The following is a 20,078-nucleotide window of genomic DNA, read 5'->3' on the forward strand; positions in this document are numbered from 1 at the left end:
GCAGCCTTGAATCGTCCTATCGGACAGTTAATGTCATCGTGTAAGACCCTAGATGACTGCTCCAACATAAAAGCCACAAACAAAAATCCCCTGCTTATCGGAAAGAAACACGTCTCGTTTGCCAAAGGTCACTGTCTAGAAGAATGCAACGCTAACCAGCAGTTTAGCATAACCATACAAGGTTACGCGAACTCTGATGACCTAACAGTCAACCCTCACCTAAGTAACCTTCCACAGGAGGTAGAACAAAACTGGCACTAGCTAGCATCAACACTGAACAGTAATCAACCACAATAATGCCAGATGGAGGCTGCCCTTCTGCGATGTTTCTTAGGCTCCTGGAACACGCGAGGATTCAGTCACCTGTTCAATAGCGAGTGGTTGGGCGATCTGTCCATTGCCTGCTTACAGGAGACGTGGCTAAGTGACATTCCAACCGTAACAGGTTTTCAGATCGCTATAAACCCTGCCATACGACCTGGAAAGGGGCGCCCTATGGCCGGACTTATAACACTGGTAAGAAGTGCATCCGGGTTCAACATCTCCAACTCTGTAAATCATTCTCCGTTCATCCAAGAATCGACCATTACCAGAACTGACCGTGTGTTACAAGTAATCGACCAAATGACTGTCATTGTTTACTGGAATCATACACGAGCTGGGAAGGATGAGTTTATCGATGCAATCTCTACCATCATAGACCGTCTACTTGTAGATCAACAGAGCCCTAATGTAATACTCTGCGGAGACTTGAACATCGACTACTTTCATGCTAGGACTCTGACACAAAACTTAGCGTTGAAACTGAAGAAAGAATTGAGTGTAAGAAACCTGCGAATGCTAAATGGCCACACTCAAGGTGACATATCGCCGGCCCTGACATGGAACAGCGGGAGCTACGGCTCCACAATTGATTACATTTTTGTCTCAGCAGACTTTCATAAACGAGTAACAACATTAAAAGTGACTCCGAAAGAAGAACGACCACAATATGTTAATCATGGAATTCACGAATCCCATACGTAATGTCGTGCCGATATGGCCGCAAAAGATCAAAGTTGAATCAAACAAAGTGAGGCTACGGTTAGCTGAGGAAGATGTCGCCCAGATATCTGATCAATATTGCATAGGTGGATCCATGCTTGAATACGCAGGACTATTGGTTAACTTTAAAACAAACGACGGTGGCCTAAAACACTTGAACATAAATCGCCTCCACTGTTTTGGCCTAGACATACTGCAACAGAAACTGCTGATGAGACGTACCATTCGACTAGCCCAGACAGCTGGGAAAGCCTCCTATGAAGTCTTGACGAGAGCCGCCAAACAGCGTTAAAAAAATTGGCTCAAATCTCACAAACGCATAATGATGCAAAGAGATTCGGAGCGTATGTTAGAAAGTCTCCGAAACAAGAACACCAGAGACTTTTGGAACATCATCAACGACACAGAAGCCTCTCGGGCCGGTTTGCAAGCCTCCATGGTTCCAGAACCAGTGTGGATCGCTCACTTTACCGACCTATACAATGAGAACTCAAAAACAACTGATTCGTATGTTCCCATCAAAACGAAGTGGACCTTGACCTTCCATAAAGATGACATCGTAAACATAATTACCAAAGCAAACAATTTGTGTGCACCTGGGCCTGATGGCCTGACGAACTTTACAATTAAGCAACATCCGGAGTTATGGGCCGACTTTTGCGTGACCCTCTTCCAGAGAGTATGTGATCAAGGACAAACACCTAAATCGTGGAAATCGGCCGTGATTGTGCCTGTCTATAGAAAGGGTGACAGAATCTGCCCTAAAAACTACCGACCAATTGCGCTACTTGATGTCTTAGGAAAGATCTACGCTACTATGCTACAAGTCAAGTTGGTCAAGTGGGCCTCACAATCAAACCATGTCGACATTCGACAGACCGGATTCGTAAAGCATTTCGGATGTTCGCTGAACTTGCTGCTGCTGAACTTACTGAAGATGGAGGCCATCCGATCTCAATCAGCTGTATATCTTGCCTTCATTGACTTTTCTTACGCTTTCGACATGGTAGATCGAGAACTGCTATGGAAAAAACTGAATACATGGGGTTGTCCTGACGACCTCTTGGCTGCAATAAAAGATCTACACACCGGCACCTCTGTTAGAGTAAGATTAGATCAAACCGGCACATTGTCATCCCCAATTGAAACATTTAAGGGAGTCAAACAGGGCTGTCCTTTGGCAGCTGCCATATTCAGCTTGTTTATATCTGACATCGGCAATTCTATAGAGGCTGTAAGATCATTTCCACCGAAGATTCATGGGTCGAATCTGAATTGGCTCTTGTACACAGACGACCTCATACTTCTAGACTTAACACCAATCGGCCTGCAAAGAAAAATCAACGCAGTACAGCAGTATGTGGTCGAAAACCATCTACTTATTAACACAAAGAAATGTGAAATTCTTGTGTTGAATAATCTCAAAAGCGGTTGTAGAAGAACGACTACGAGTCAATCTTAGTTTATGGGACCTGAAAAACTACTGATATCATCCAGCGTGAAGTATCTTGGAATGATCATTAGCTCAAGTCTTAACGATGATCCATGGACCACAGTGACAAAACGCAAATGCAAACAACTGGCAAATCAAGCCTTGGTGCTAAAGAACAGATTTGGTAGGTTTTCCCTTAAAGCAGTACTACGATTTTACCAACAAAAAGCAATACCGTCTCTAACATACGTGGCAGAAAACGCATTGGGCTGTTTATGGAAGTTGTGGTCAACGCTAGAGAATATCTATGGGACAAAAGTTATGGGCATAGCGAAAGGCACCTCAACGGCCTCAATCGGGTACGAATTATCGCTAATCTCGATCCACGCACGTGTATGTTGGAGCCTGTTATCCTTATACCGAAAAATAATGGTATGCAAATACATCCCGCAATTTGCCATTTTTTACAACGCTGGTTCGTCAGCCTCAGGCGTTTTGGCAATGTGGTTGGAACGCTGTGAAAGTCTAATGTCAGAGTATGACATCAAACCTGAACTGCTACAAGACAATACGGACGCAGCAAAACTAAAATTATGGCGCACAGACTGGGAGCTGACATGCGCGGAAAGAGGAGCCTCAAAGCTACTGAGCGAAGTGCCACCGGAGGCTCTGGCTTTCAATAACCCGCAAAAATATATTGAACTATTTCCAGATCCGAACGCAAGGAGACTGTTCATGTGCCTTCGGCTTAACATGTTCAAAACTAAAGAACGCATGAGAGCGTGGTCAGCTAACGCGAACTTGAACCCCATGTGTCGATGCTGTGCCCAAGAACCGGAAACTCTAAAACATTTGGTGTTATTCTGCACAAACTTACGCGCAGAGAGAACCCGACTACTTGGTAATTGGAGTGAGCGTCGTCCATCCCTCAACGCTGATGAGTGGTGGCAACACATGTTCAGAGGAACGGACATGAAACTGATACTGCCACTGACGAACCTTTTGGCGATAATCAAAAAACATTTACTGGAATAATGAGATGGACGATAAGGGACGTAAAGTGATGTTATGTAATGAGGACTAATGAATGGTCTTATTTTAAAGGTTTGTATGTAAACCAATAAAATTAATTTAAAAAAGAAATGAAAGCGCAGAAAATGGAAAGCCAGAGGTAATGACAGACGATACATCGGTCAACAGCATCACACAACCAAACTGTAACATGAAGCTTCCTACTCTACAAGAATGACTTGTATCACCACTACGAGACACCATCGTCAGCAACACAGCTGCTGAGACAACAGAAAAAGCAACTAACTTACCTCACAAGCTTCCTGCTGAACTACATCCAGAATCCTCTGCGCCACCCTTTGAACCATACAAACATGAGACCTCAGATGATACTGCCAAAAAGCAACCAACCGAACACACCACCGATACACACAAGACTCAGTCTGCCAACAAAGAACCACGTGCGACCATGAAAAATTCCAACATCCATAAAGCTACCAAACCTCATTCAGACGAATCACGACCTACCAATACCCTACAAAAACTACCAAACAGCTTAACTCAACAAACGAAGAAGGAAAAGGCAAGACTAGCCAAACTTGCGTGGCTACATACTCATAACTCAAACTTGTTCAAGCTCCAGAAAACGTCGACAACCAATCCATAACCAAGGCAAGAAGACTCTCAATGGATATTACAGAAATTGAATCAGTCATGCTAAGCCTTGACAAACGAAAAGAAATATTTGGCAATATAACTGAAAACCGCCAATCGCAGCTTACCTCGACCCCATGACTGACACAAGGAATCGGACAAAGACCGATCAAAAGTGAAACCGAATCAAACTTATCAAGAAACCAAAACATCCCTACTCAATTCACCTATGATACAGATGAATCCTACGACCAAGAATGAACATCCCACATCCCAACCGCGCCCAACAGAAATCAAAACTACCAACACAACATCCAACAAACCTGATTATGAGGACCAGACTAACCATAGGATACAGACTACCATGCTCGACCTACAAAACATGCTTATTGCAGTGCTCTCGCAATCCATGATCCCCTACATGAAGTTGCACGGAGCCATGAATGACAACATCAAGGATCAAGCAACTCTTAGCACTGATTCACACCAAACAGATCTATATAGAGAACTTCATAACTACAATTGAATCCCGTTTGAATTTGGAAGCGGAGCAATCCAATCGATGGCAACAACGCCTCTCAGAAATAGCAAGAAGCGATCGCCAAGAAAAAATCAACCTTAACACTGAAGTACTAGCTCTACTCAAAGCCCAACATCAACACCAAACAATGCAGAAATCAGAGACAATGAGCGATCAACTGGCATTAACTCCTCAAACAAAGGATACGCTTCAACAACCAGCTGGTGGAGCCCGAATCATTGGCACAAGTCACACACAAGGGAAAACTGAATCTGCCATAACCCCACATTCAGAGACCCAAGACACCCACCATCCAATCAAGAACATCACAGAACAGTACCAGATCTTCTCGAAGGACAAACTAGGCACTACTATTAAACCAATACAGTCAAAATGAAATAAAAAAAAACAAACTGGCTCAAGAGTGTTTCTCAGAACAATAAAGACGACAGAAGACATTCAATGCCAACTGAGAAGACAATGGAACACAGTAATTCATTACCCACAGAGAAGATTCCTTGTCCCTCCACAAAGGACAATAAAATCTCAAACCGGCACCAACAGACTGTGGCTCTACAAACCTGCGGACTAACAGACCCACTGCCCGAATACTCCAACCAAGATGAAGATCTCCTCAACCTCTCAACCCACGGAGACCAGCTAACAGATGACACACCGCCACCTAGGCACCCTGCAACACCCTTAAGCTTTATAGATGAATACACCACCAATCACGAACCACAACAAATAGACATCTATGAAGAAATCTCAGATGACTCATTACAAGAAATCTCAGATCTCTCAACCCTGGCTCCCCTGTCTCATCACTATCAGAATCTTATGAACAAGCATCAGATGACTCCTTCAGCTCACATTCATCGACCAACACCGATTGTACTTCTCCCTCATTTGTCAATCCGCTGCAACAAAACCAAATTTACGAAATTCACATCGAAAACAAAACCAACAGATCTGAACCATTAATACTCAACAGAACAAACACTCTCCACCTCTTGGGAGCGATTCCACAATTACAACAAATAACAAAAAAGATTGACTTAATAACTTTCAAAGATGACAAGCACCTAGACAAGATTGTTGCTGAACTCTCTGACCCAAACAACCAAGAATTAATCCTATCAAAACGCGCCCAACTCCTCAAATTTGGCTTTAACTGCTGGGCATCTACATCGACAAGAAAACATCAACTGAGAAAGCAGATGAGCAACCACACAAAGGATTGCTCAGGAAATGCTGCACCCTGGACTCAGGCAGGACAACGGGAAGAATGGAACAGAAGAGACCATCCATTCAAAATTATCTACGACCTAGAATCTTCACTTACTGAAACCTTATCTTCAAGAATCTCAGTTTGCACTCAATCATAACAACTAATGAAATCAGACATCATATGGTCACTCTGCTCATGGCATACTAGAGGAAACATGCATTTGTTTACCTAACCCTCCACCGATCTCAAATTATCAAATCATATGTCTCCAAGAGACTTGGATCAGCGAAACGCCAGCGTGGGATGGATTCCACACCTTCCTCAACCCCGCCATAATTAAAAAAAACAAGGAAGACCAGCATCAGGCCTACTTACTCTAATCAAAATAAACCCTCAATGGAAAATATTGACTAGCGAAAACATCAATCCCTGGATCCAATTAACAATAATAATAATGATGGAGAACAATCAATCCGAAAAAACTGGTGAAACAAGAATTGCTATATTGGAACCCCGCAGCAATTACAACAGAGGCATTCATCGACAATGTATTCATCACAATTGACAACCTAATCCGAACCCATCACACCTAGAAATAATACTCTGCAGGGATCTTAACATTAACTTAATCACACAAGACGGTACCCCCCGAAATTACGATCAACTTTCACCAAAAGCAACAAGATGGATGAACGAAATACTCACCAGAGATCTCATCCTCTTAAACCACGCAAGGAACAACTCCACCTCCTATGTGCCAACATGGGCCAGAGGATCCTCATCCGTAATCGACTACATATTCCTCTCACAAACCCTGCACGAATCGGTCAAGTCAGCCCAAACGATACTCTCTGACAACAGCGACCACAACAAGCTAAGTCTTTTCACATCCCACCATCAAACAAGAAACAATTCCGAAATTATGCCCAGTCGAACTTGACGGAACTTCCTCAAGGCTCTGCATTCCACAATCAGCAATATCTCTTCTACCATCGAAACTTCTCGCCTCAAATAAGACAGAACTTGAAAAATTGAATTACGTGTGGATCCTCCTTCCTTTCCAACAAACAACCAAAATTCGACCACAAAAAACTCACCTTCATACATACAACCAAGAAATAGCAGAAAAGAAAAAGGCCCTGGCGAAATCGTTAAGACAGCTGAAGAAAACAAATACAGCAGAAAACACCTTGCAGATTTCGAAATTGAAACAAGCATATAACACCTGGAAAAAATCGCAACAAAAAATCATGCTGCAAACAGATGCAGAAACCATAATGAAGACATATCAATCGAACAACACAAGAGAACTTTGGAATCCTACTGAACGACAATGCTCAAACACAAGTTAACGGGCAATGTACCGCAAGAAACTTGGGTTACACATTTTTCAAACATCTACGCGGTTCGACCGTTCCAATCTGAAAAAGAATCAACCGACAACAAAGTAAAATGGATGGTAACCGCCACCTATGAGGACCTACTATGTATGATTACAAACCTCAATACATCTAGAGCACCTGGTCCTGATGGACTCTTAAACGCCGTACTGAAACAAGATCCTCCGGCATGGGCAAACTTCATGTGCCAGATAATAGACATCATAAACACACTCAACCAAATTCCAACCTCTTGGAGATCGGCTACAATTGTCCCCATCCACAAAGAAGGACCCCGCAACCAACCGCAGAACTTTCACCCAATTGCTCTGTTGGACCCACTTGGAAAACGTTTTGCTACAACACTTCTGAGACATCTAACCTCTTGGGCAACATGCAATGGCTAGATCTCAAAACTACAAACGGGCTTTACTCCTAATGTTGGAACCAACATCGACCTACTATTACTTCACCTCATTAAACACGAAGCCATCAACAACAAGACCATGATATGTGCTGCATTCATCGACTTGAAGATGGCCTTTAATACCATATGACGGCAAAAGCTATGGGCAAAAATAAAAACATGTAACTGCCCCCCGAATGTCCTGGAACCAATCATCTTACTCTACTCAGATACTTCAATAAAAGTGACACTTAAAAAACAAGGTTTAACCACCAAACCAATAACCACATCAAATGGCTTAAAGCAAGGATGCCCTCTAGCAGCAACCCTTTACAATCTTTTCACATCAGACATTGAACAACATTTGATCAGCAGCCAAAAATAAACTCAACACCTGTCCCTCTAATGGCATATGCGGATTACATAATTTTGCTCGACATCACCACCTGGACTACAAGTTTCCTTGACATTACTGAGCAACTATATGAACAATAATGAGCTAACTATCAACATCTCAAAAACAAAGACTATGATTCTGACAAAACCACAATCAAAATCCATACACCAACCACAATTTAACATCAGTGGAATTCGATTGGAAAATGTCAACATTTAAATACCTCGGCATACTAATCAACCAATTCAAGACTGAAGAACAATGGTTGGATAAAGTGGAACAAAAGGCACAAACACTGGCATGCCAGGGATGCATACTCCACAGGAAATATGGAACATTTTCATTCAAACCTATCATTGCCTATTACAGATCAAAATACATCCCAATAACATACGGAACAGAAGCAATGTTGAAAACAGAAAAAGTAAACTGGATGAAATTGGAATCAACCTTTTGGCATAAGATTCTCCATCTCCCTTACTCGTACCCAATGCTGAGAATACGCTACAAACTAGCAACACAATCTATCAGATCTATTGTATGTTGGAAAAGATTAGACAACTATCGTAAACTACTGATAAACCTGATAAACCCAATCAAACACCTTCAACAACACGGTTTTAGAAAAATGGAAAAAATCTATCATTAAAGAAATGGAACAGGAAGAGATCTCTGAAGAACTCCTAATCATGCGCCCTCAACATTCCAAAATCAAATTATTACAGAATGACTGGATCAAAACCATAAAACTGAAAAACACCTACAACAAACCCTTCAATGTAACAGACAATAGAAAGTTAAATGAACCACAGCCGTACTTGCTATCATTCCCAAATCAAACCATCAGATCAATGTTCCTAAGAATTCGGCTGAACATCCTACCAACAAACTCCTATCTCGCCACAACAAGACAGATTCCCAAATCACAAAACTATTGCTGCTTCTGCAAAGTTGAAAACACACCGGAAACTATATTCCATCTGGTGATGGAGTGTCAGTCTCTTGCACCCCAACGCAAGCAATTTGGCTCCTACTTTGATCGCAACAAATGAATACAGAAGAAAGATGGGCGGCCATACTCAGTGGAAAGAACAACAAATATATATACACAATTTCCCTTTTCCTCCCTAGCATCCGATCTCAAAGGAAGAAAGGCCTGAACCACACCAATAGATTATTTATTTTTTTCTCTTTCTTTTCTCTCCTTCTCTTCGTACTATTTTACACCCGACTCACAATGATGGAAAAGTTTGACATCAAACTAAAACATCAACAAAAAAAACCCAAAAAAGTTGTCTTTCTGGCCGCTGTGGTGGGCCACCAGAAAGACCCCGACTGTTGGGGGTGATGCGCAATGAGGTTTATTAAAATAAAAAAGCAAAAACTCCTAACTAGCCCTATCACTATGAGGAATGATGTTCCTTACCTGCCAAAATGGAAATTACGGGTGAACGTTAAAATCCAAAATAAAGTTCTTCGGTCTGCATTCTAGCCAACTAACTGACCATACCACTTTAGAAAAACTGTCTAAAAGTAAAAAGGGAGGCTTTGTACAATAGTCTTAGCAGGGCTTCTTCCTGGCCAAACCTATGTTTGACTTCCTTTTCCCGACAGCAGGATATTATTAAGTCTTTGTAACTTGTGTGAATGTCTTAGCCCTAATGCGAAGTGTTCAAGTCTCTTTCCTGTTCCTTTACATAGGGTATTTGTACGCTCTGGTTTCTCAGGCTCCAGTAACCTGGATAGTTTTCTCAGCTGTTATTCACAATGTTCATATCCCACTCAATCCCCCTTTGATAAGGTGTTTGCTCACTCTGATTTGTCAGGGTCCCGTAACCTTGATGGCTTTCACAGCAGTTATTCACAATGTTGGTACCTTGTAGTGTAAGTTTTCTGTCAGGTTTCTCAAGCTCCCATAACCACCTCCGCTTTCCTTGTGGCTACTGGTCCTGGTAGCTGCAGTCTGACTTGTTCAGAGCCGAGAGGCCCAGACTCCTTCATACGATCTGGTCTTGCATCCGTTACCAGCCCACCACAGCACTTCATTGGTCCCTCCACCTGACAAGACTGATGTGTATTAGAGGAGTTTTCATAAAGTCCCACTTGGAGCAAAGACTTTAGTAAGCTATCCCAGGGGTTTGTAGGACCCCCCCCCCCTGCCCCAAACCTCTTAGTATCAGTCTGTACTACTTAGACATAAAAGTAGTACCCTGGTCGTGAGGATTTCTTTGGGGAACCCTACTTCCGATAGAAAAGGAAGGCAGTGTTTTAGAATCTGTTGACTAGTGTTGTATCCAGAGAGTAAAGGCCTCGGGGTATTGGGTCTCCTAGTTAATAATCGCTAATATATATTTGTTCCCCAGTTTTGATGGTTCATGTGGGCTCACTATGTCCATTGCTATTCTAGAGAAGGGGGTGGCAATAATGGGAAGTGGTTGTAATGGAGCCGGGGAAATAGAGTATCTGTGGCTTTCTGACAAAGGTCGCATGTAGCGAGGGACCACCATTTCTGCATGGGGAAGCTCGTCCTTTCCCACGTCTCCTTGGTACAGTAGCCCTTTTACAGAAGGAAAGTAGCCGGCTTGGTTACGATCCTGCTCCTCCGAGGTTATCCACGCAAAGGTGACCACAAGGTCAGGGTTGTTCCTTTGAGCAAAGGCAAGATCGGGTAATGGGACTGCTTTCTCTGCTTTTTCCCATCCCTGGTTCTTCTATAATGAGGTCTGCTTCAAAACCCAGTGACCCCCTCTTTGTTTCGCGTAAGGTTTACTTTTCCTGGGGTACTGGGACAAGGGCTATCTCATGGACTCCCTGAGCTACGACCTCCCCTTCTTTAATGAACTAGTCGGAAATCTCATGGTTATGGAGAATCATCTTCACCTCCCCATATAGTCTGGATCTACTACCCCAGCTGCAAGATCTAGGTCTTACCACCAAGCTAGTCCAGATTTAAATGCCAGCCTGATATAGGTCCCTGGTGGTGGGAAAAGACATAGGCCAGTTGGTATTAAGCGTCTCTCCTTTGAGGGAATGGAGGTGGTTTCCATGCTATACAAGTAAAACCAATAGATTGGCGAGTGAGATTGGCTTTGGCTTTCTCAACTGTTTTAGTAAGGGGATGGGTCCCCAGTTTATATCAACTGGCCTAGATCCCACAACTGACACCATATGAGGTGAACCAGAAGTACTCAGATGATTAGGGGTCATGTTCAATGGGTTTAAGAGCAAAAACGCCTTACTAGCCCCCATATCGCTATATGAGGGATGTTACCATCCTAATAAAACAAAAGCTAAGGGTGCACGTTAAAGTCCAAAATAAAGTTCTTCGGCCCGAATCCCATCAAATTAACTGTCCCTACCACTTTAGAAAAACTGTCGAACTAAAAATGAAAAGTGGAGACTTTGTACAATAGCCTCAACAGCACTTCTGCCTGGCCTACATTATGCTTGACTTATTCAGCCTTTACAGTTCCTTTTTCCCACAGAAGCATATTATTTACTCTTTGTAACTTCTGTGGCTTTCTCAGCTCCGAAGCAAAGTGTTTCTCTTTCTTGTTCCATTTCGTAGGTTTCTCAGGCTTCCGGAACCTCTGCCTTGTCGGCATTGTTCTATATGTTCGTACCTCTCAGCAGTACGCTGTTCGCCTGGTTTCTCAGGCTCCAGTAACTTTGTCTGCTTTCTTCGTGGATGCTCTTCTCGGTAGCTACGGTTCAACTTGTGCAGAGCTCTGGGACATGGCCTCCCTCTGCAATCCGTTCGGCTCTTACTCATCACAGGGATACACTGAATGGTGTCCTTCATTAACCATGGCATTCGGGCTTTGGTCAGCATTACCTCTAGCCAATAGAGCTAAAAAACGATCTTTGTGGAATATAGTTAAAGAACATTTCAAAGTATTTCCACATCCATATATGTAGACCACGTGGTCTGGACTGGGAGTTCGGCTTTGGAATGGAAATACGTGCCCCCTAGAGGGAGTCACTCCCACTGAGGTCCCACTTGCCCAGACCCAAGGGAGGGTCTTGAATAGAGGGCTCACCTAACTAGCCTCAAAGGGGGTGGCTCTGCTCTGGGGAGAAGGGACTAATCATCCAGATTCGTCACAGGGCCCTGTTGGAAACGGAGAATGCCAAGGCCAGATGGTCCCATGACCCGATCTATGCCATCTTTATCAAGAGCGTATCTGAGTAAGCAAACAAAAATGCCAGTGCACAGTTTCAAGTTGCTGTTGGGAATGCATTCGTGCTCTCTCCTGGAAAGAAGTATATGGGTGCTTGATAAAAGCAGATCTTGGGAACATGGTAAGACTGGCTTCTCCTTATGAAAGTTTTCCGAGAAGCTCGGCTGGTCATACCAGAAACATAACCTATTTGAAGGAGCACCTTTGACATACCCTTAGTCGTTCTAGACCATCTCAAAGGATGTGTCCAAAATAAAAGTTATGTGGGCTTACATTAGTGATCATTCATGCCAAAAAACTTAAGAGGCTGCACTTTGTGTTGATCTTGTCTTCCCAGCTCAGAGGGAAAACGGTAAGGGCACTTAATGAGAAAACAAGAAGCGCTCAGGATACTTTGTGCATTAAGTGTTTCTGGAGAAGCGCACTTAAAACAGATTTTTTTTTTAAAACTTTATTTTTCGGCTGACGAATACATTACAACCAATACATTTTGCTTAGTTCCAACCACTCACTTCTGGGTATAATACGTTATTTTTTTTATTTTTTAAAAATAAATTTAAAGCGGTAAATCAAGATCCTTTTTCGCTTGAAAAAGAAAAAATAACTTGAAGGAACTTCAACGACAAACAGTAGAGAGTGGAGTATTTTGTATTTATTGATTTATTAAGTGCTTTATTTGACTTTGACTGGAGTATAAAAGTTAACTCTTGAGATACTGTAATGTAACAAAAGTTTGATAAATGTATTGAACTGTAGTTTTACAATTTAAAAAAAAAGTTATATAGACATTAGCTTTTAATCCTACATAACATTATCAGTCCGACTGATCGTCTTAAACAGATGTTTTAAATTCCTTTTCATCTTACTGGTGGTCAAAAAAAATAAATTGGATTATCTCAGCAGGGCAGAGACCTTTCCCTGTATCAGGAATGGGAGCCATGCAGGAAAAGTGTCATGATCTCTGCTTCCAAAAGGTCAGGATTTACCCAACTCCCTTGGAAGCAGACCCATAACCCAGGTTCTGAGTACCAACCAGTCCCAATTGGGACCTTTTGGACCCTGTCCTGGCGCCAGTGGCACCAGGCTCATAAATATGCCCAGTCCCAGCGCTGGAAGCGCCGGGCTCATAATGCTTGGGTGGACTTACCTGCAGCAGACCATGCTGCTTACTTACCTGCCAGTTGAGCCTCTAATCCTCTTCTGTTTGGGACTACTTTTCCTGTTGGGTGGGGCAGGAGCCACTCCCTAGGTTCAGAACACTGGAACTCTTCTGGAAAGCAGGAACTCTTTTACCTAGGCGAGGCTGTGGAAGGAGACACCTAAGCACTACAGGAGGCTATTTAAACCACACCCGATGGATGAATCTTGCTTTGCGTTATTCTGCATCCTCTGCAGCAGAACGCTCATCGTGTCTTCTGCATCTGATCCTGGGCCTAAGGGAAAAAGGCTTACCATCCTGAATCCAGTCTTCAGCAACACCTATAAAGACCAGAAAGAACAGGTTAGCATTACGGTCTTCAGTGACAGCGCTTCTCACCTGGTCCATCGGCTGTCACCAACGCCTCGCGCTGCATTCCGGCATCTGAAAGACAAAGGCTTACCTACTCTTCGCGTGCTCCGGAGTTCTTCGCACTGCATTCCGGCATCTGAAAGACAAAAGAAGGTGCGTTTAAAGACATTGGGTAACTTTATTACTCACGTGCCATTACTCCTTCCCACGCCGAACCCAGTGGGTATTCCGGTACCCTTCAGCAGCTCCGAACTTGTACCTGCAAGATAAAAGGACAGTTAGTGCGCATCGTGAAACAGGCAACAAGCGCTAACTTACGTGCTTCCAGGCGCTTCTATTTCTCACACGGGTTCCATCCTCAACTCACTTCAGCCCTTCATCCGCCATCGCTGGAACCCTGCAAAACAAGAGACATCATTACAAAAGACTTTTAAAGACATTTGAAATACTCGGAACTTACCGTTCGTGCAGTAAACGACGGACAGCAGTCCTCTGAGGTCAAGAGGCCTGCACCCTTATCCAGTGAAGAAACTGGTTACGGCACCCTGCCCCGAGGCAGATGGAGAGCTCGGCGTTCACTTACCTAAGGTGAGAGCATTAACCTTTGGGGTTCTACAGGAGAAGAGAAGGGGAAGAAGGGAGACACCCAATAACCCCAGTTCATTAATCCCATATTTTCTATCTGCAGACATCTTACTCTTCGAGTCAGACATACAGTGCACAGAGGTCCAGCCCAAAGAGCCAACCGTGTGTTACACATCACCTTTGAAGATACGGTATTCGCCCAGTCAAGACCGGCGCCTCTGCGGGAATCAGGTGAGCGTTACAAAAATGTAGACTAAATCATCAAAAGGTAGTGAACCACGCAAGAGCTGTTTTTGTGATTTCAGAGAGCAGAGTGTTTGAATTTTTTTCATTCTCCAGCATGGGGTCTAGCCTGAATTCACATGCTCATGAATATTCCCCGTCGTCAGGTTGGGAATCCTCGGTAAAGAATCAGTTTCACTTCTGAACTGTCTTTCTCGTAACAACCAATCACTGGTCTCTGGGTCATACTGCCCCTAGCCAATGACTGCCCTCTACCTAAATCCCTCCTCTGGCAGCCATCTTCAGATTTTTACCGCACGTTCGAGTGGTGGGAGTCCTCGTGATTAGCTTTCAGGCTTTTTACTTCGTTTTGCACTTTTTCTTAGTTTACTCTATTTTTCCGGTAAATCGAGCCTCCAGCTCAATCGATTCATCATCCGACTTACGGGGACCAGTTTTTCTGACTTTTCTAAGCCCCTCAAGGAAGATTTTTCATCTAGTTCCCTTCTTGGAGGATTCCAGAAGATTCTTTGAGGCCTACTCCGTGTGGACATGGCTGAAGATAAAGGAGACTCAACGCCTCTGTTCAGGATCTGCCCTGGATGTGGGCTACGGAACATTTTCCTGGACGATGGGCACTTCCTGTGCGTTTACTGCCTACATTCCGACCAAACGCACGTGGAAGAGGCCTGTGCGTTCTGCAAGGATATGGTGCCACGCACCATGAAGGACCGTCGCAAGCGGCTCCGAGTTGCTCCAGATGAAGACCATGGCTGCGAGTCGCCATCTCCGGCACCTTCGACCACGAGCCAATGCTCCGGTGCAGCGAAGAGGAGGTTGGACCACCCGGGTAAACTTCTGGAGAAGTACCAGTCTACTCCGACAGAGAAAGCCAAGGGGGAGCGGGGCGTTGACCCTCCCCCCACGGTGAAGGCCTTGAGCGCGCCCACGGTCGTGAAGGCCCAGGTTCGTCAGGCAAAATCTTCCCTTGAAGGAGTAGTGGCGTCCCTAGCGAAGGCCGCGGATGCGGGTCGCAGGAGGCGGCCCCTAAGACGAGAGTTTCCCTGCCTGCGCTAGGCCGCTAGTCCTGGGTCTGTGCTGTCAGGCTAGAGGTCGCATTCTCTGCAGATGACCATGTCTGTTGCGTGCGTCCCATTGTGTTGCATCCTTTAAGGGGCTGGGCTGGGTATTTGGTGCCTACGTTTCCTCTGTTCTTCACGCCTCTTTGTGCTCCACAGTCTGTTGTGCGGCGATACGCCCACTTGCTCTGCATAGTTTATCTCTGGATCTGATGTGCGGTTTTCCGCAAACTTCACCCGTCTCTGCTGCTTCGGTTTCCATTTATGTTCTTTCCTTTTTTGTTTTGTTTGCTGTGCTTTTAAGGGGTAGATGTCGGCTTTTCATGCCGTCTTGAGTCGGAGCTCGGTTAGTCCTCTTCCATCTTGCTCGGGTTCTTGAGCGCCCTCTCAACAAAGGTATCTTTTTAACTTTCATTTGGAGAATGTAAAAAAAATGTAGTATTGTTACTAACGGAGACCAGGAAATGGTATATAACCTCTTTTTATTTCACCTGTTGAATCTACGTTTTTTCCTAAGTTACATATCGGATATTGAAGCGTATAGATGCTACCCAGTTTCATGTCCTTAATACCCATCCTTCAAAAACAGTATTTAAAACTATTCGCTGAAAACAGCCCTGGCACTCTGCTAATTTTGCTGAGGTTGAACTAAGGACGTGTGAAGCAGAAAATAGTTAATTGTGAAGTCTGCAGACTATCTACTAACTCTTAAACAGCCTTAATGTAACTACCAAAACACATCTTCAAACCCAAAAGCACGTTTGAATGACAGATTTTCTGTAGGCCAAATCTCAAAAGAGCATTTTTTTTATTTTATTCTGAGATCAACCAACCTCCTTGAAGACCATTTTAAACCTTCGGTGAAACTTTGTAATTGGTTTTCTAACTATTTCTCTGTAAAAATAGCTAATATTACTTTAACATGTCACACATTTCATTAGTATACCTTCTTTCACTTTCTTTAATTATGAAAATAAAACCACCTGTCTGTCTGCTGCCCTGCAGAAAGCTGTAAACTAATTTAGCCACATTTTTTAACTGTAATCATCGATTTTAAATATAAATCTCCAGAATCTGGCTGTGTTCCATCTCTAAAATATTTTATGGTGCCACCTCTTTTGAAAAAGGTGTTCACATATGATCTGTACACAGCAGGCTATCATTGGACGTTTTTTCAGAAAAATGGTTGTTAATGGCAGCTTACCAACTATTAGCACACATTGAAGCCCGCTGACATTCCAAACTTCGTAATGAAGCAATGTTGAAAGCCTCCTTGTTTTGGAAGCACTAGTATTCATCCCAGTGACTCCCATTGGGAGAATCGTAGCTGGTTAAGTACTATTCGTATTAGACCTTGCAGCTGCCTTTGACATGTTTAACCTAGCATCCTCCCAAGTCGTTTTGGCATTGTACAAAGGTGCTGTGCTTTTTCTTATCAAATTGTGCCCAAATAGAAACTAATTGCCAGCTTTGAATCTGTGACTTGACCAGTTAGCTGTGGTGTTTGAGGAGCTACAGTTTCTCCTGTTTTTCAATTTTGGTATCCAATCTTTAGCCTTAATTCTTCAAACCTGTGGTCTGTTTATACGTAGGCCGATACCCAGTTCGTCCTTCACCTTGAAGAAAAGTCCAACTCTTCATATTCTTTTTATCACTAGGTGTGTCAACTGCATGAATGGCTATTGCTGCAAGCTTAATGCATCTAAAACATTTTTCCCATGTGAGCCTTCTAGCCCTCCATTGAATCAATGTTTTAGCCCACTTGATTGTCTGCCATCAGCCGTCTGAGGTTTGCAAGGAAGAGGGCAGAGTTGACAACCAACTTGCTTTCATCCCTCAAATAAGGTGGTAACTTTTGTATAGGTAACACTGCTCTCGCCTACTACCATATCTCAGATACCAATTGCCAGTGCTTTTATGTCACCCAGACGGTCCAATTTGCATCTGCCAAGTATCTTAGTTGTGGAATATAGAGTCCAAAATTCATTAGCCAGAATGCCTAACATTGTAGTGCATTGAACATCTGGTGCTTTCAGATAACTATACTGGTTACCAGTATAAGACCAAGTGAATTTGAACGCCCTTTGCTTGGTCCATTACTTTTCAGAACCGATCTATTGCGTCAAAAAGGTGGAAGATCCTCGAATATTTCAGCAATGTCTGAACATTTTCCTTTATTCAGCATGTATTTGTCTTAATGTCAGGATAAATACTGATATTTTTCATTCTTCGGGTAAATTCAGATAATGTTAAGGAAATAAACTGCAGCTCTAAATTGTCCAGTACCAATGTGCCCTTTGGGAGTAGCCTGTGCTTTAGAATAAAATTAAACAATTACTGTGTAGTAAACTCTTTGAAAAATCGCAAAACGCAGTAAAAGCTCGAGAGCTATAGCACGAGGACTCCCAACACTTGAACGTGTGGTAAAAATCTGAAGATGGCTGCCAGAGGAGGGGCTTAGGTAGAGGGCAGTCATTGGCTGGGGGCAGTATGACCCAGAGACTAGTGATTGGTTATTTAGGAGAAAGACAGTTCAGAAACGAAACTGATTTTTTTCTTTACCAAAGAGTCCCAGCCTGACTGGGAATATTCATGAGCATGTGAATCCATGCCAGACCCATGCTGGAGAACAGTTACAGGTAAGTAACTTGTTACTTTTCAAAGGTCCCTTTTATTTGTACTGAAGAAATGTTTTTATTCCTTCAATATATCTGTTGCTAATGTTGGCAGGAGCTTAGCTTGTGCATCAAGCATGATGGAGTTTCTTGTCATCCCTGGGTACAGGGGCTTTCCATCTGTGAAGTGATCAGTTAGGTTACATCTGACACATTATGTAATTGCTATTGCTGGGTGTATGTTTCGGGCCTGACGCCAAGTGGTAGTGAAGGTTTTGTATTCTCGTCCCACTCTTCACTCCCCCCGACCCTCTGTATTATGTTCTACTTCAAAAGTAAATTGGAATTCTGTGAGGAAGTTACATTGGGCATCTACCACTAAATGGATATTGCTAATGTTAGTATAACATACATCTTTAGATCCACTTCCACTCAAAATATGACAACTGAGCGCATTGTCCATGTTTCTCTGTTTCAGATCCGTTTTTTTAATGGGAATTATTTGATGTTTGATATTTACTTAATAAAAAGGGTGCTTGTCAATGTTTCCAAACCTACTGAATTCTTCTCTGTTCCATATCAGTGTCAAGTTTGAATGAAGATCTACTCGCAGTCCTTCCTGATGCAAATACAGACAGCAACATTGTTAGTTCTGCAAACCCAGATGGGGAAGGTACTGTTCCGATTCTGTTTAATGATCCAAATGTATTGTTTGAACCAGTAGTCTTGCCTGAAATGCACGCTCAAGGTGAGTGTAGTAGAGTGCTTAGTCCTGAACCAAACATGTGCCTCCCCAATCTTAAGTCCGAAGGAGCAATACTTGTTCTTATAACTGGTGGCTGATCTCTGTTTTGCCTACAGTCAGACACCTGCTATCACTTAATTCTGAAAGCAAGAGGTATGGAAAAGTTGGCACAGAGGGCAAAGTACTGATTAAAACTTCAATTAAAGTCCTATATCAACAATGTAACCAAATACTTACAATATAAATACAAGGAATAGTGGTAGGTCCAGTCCATGTTCCTCCAGTCTCATGATATTGTAAACGGACATACTTTCCTAAACAGACTTTTCTTATTACAGGCGAACCGCAAGGTCAGTTGATTATTCTAGCCTCAAATTGGCTCTCCCTGCTTCAGCTTCTTCCACTCACTGCAAATGATATTCTCATGCCCAATATCACTAGTTATTTGTAGTATTCTTATTTGCTAGCTCCTCTAGTCTACAGTTGGGACTTCCTCCGGGAATAAGGGCCATGACACTCTAAAAATGCTAAACGTAGAATATCTAAGTTGTGGCTCGCCTCCCCATGCTCGGTCCCCTCCTCTCCAGCTCATGCATGGTCATTCTTTTTTTTTCTCTACCATTATGCAAGGGTGTTTAGGACTGGCGTCTTAGTTAATTGTTTATGAAAATAAAAGGCACTCTTTATCCCGTTAACTTATTCTGAATAGCTTGTGTTCGTGCAAATTCTATGCCTCTGAAGTGGGGGGTTTGAAAATGTACATTGAGTGTTCTTTCTTCAATTCTGATCGATATCGATATTGATAGTGTTTATAATGTCTGGGCCATGGGTCTGCAACCTGCGGCTTTTCAGATGTTTGACTAGACTCCCATGACCCCTCCACATTGACTGCTGGGCTGATGGGAATTGAAGTTCAAAACTCTTGCCTAGCCAAAGGTCACAGGCTCATTGTTTGTTCTTCTCGAAAATGTCTTGTTTTGGGCACTAGAAGTCTTGAAGGTCGCATGTATTGCTTTGTTAGTGCGTTTTGAAACTGTTCTGGAGGTTTTCCTGCATTTCAGTATATG

General features: G+C 43.1%; 1 protein-coding gene across 5 annotated transcripts in view; it reads left to right on the forward strand.

Annotated features, from left to right (window-relative positions):
- TDRD6 (tudor domain containing 6) overlaps positions 1-20,078 on the forward strand; it is a 1,508,150-nt gene that overhangs the window by 315,289 nt on the left and 1,172,783 nt on the right. For all 5 annotated transcript variants that reach the window (XM_069605809.1, XM_069605810.1, XM_069605812.1 and 2 more), the window contains exon 4: positions 18,850-18,939. In XM_069605809.1, coding sequence (XP_069461910.1) covers positions 18,850-18,939 — 90 coding nt within the window. The remainder of the gene's footprint in view (positions 1-18,849; positions 18,940-20,078) is intronic.

This window comes from Ambystoma mexicanum, chromosome 4p (assembly GCF_040938575.1).
Source record: "Ambystoma mexicanum isolate Mex_15411 chromosome 4p, UKY_AmexF1_1, whole genome shotgun sequence".
In the NCBI taxonomy this organism is placed as follows: domain Eukaryota; kingdom Metazoa; phylum Chordata; class Amphibia; order Caudata; family Ambystomatidae; genus Ambystoma; species Ambystoma mexicanum.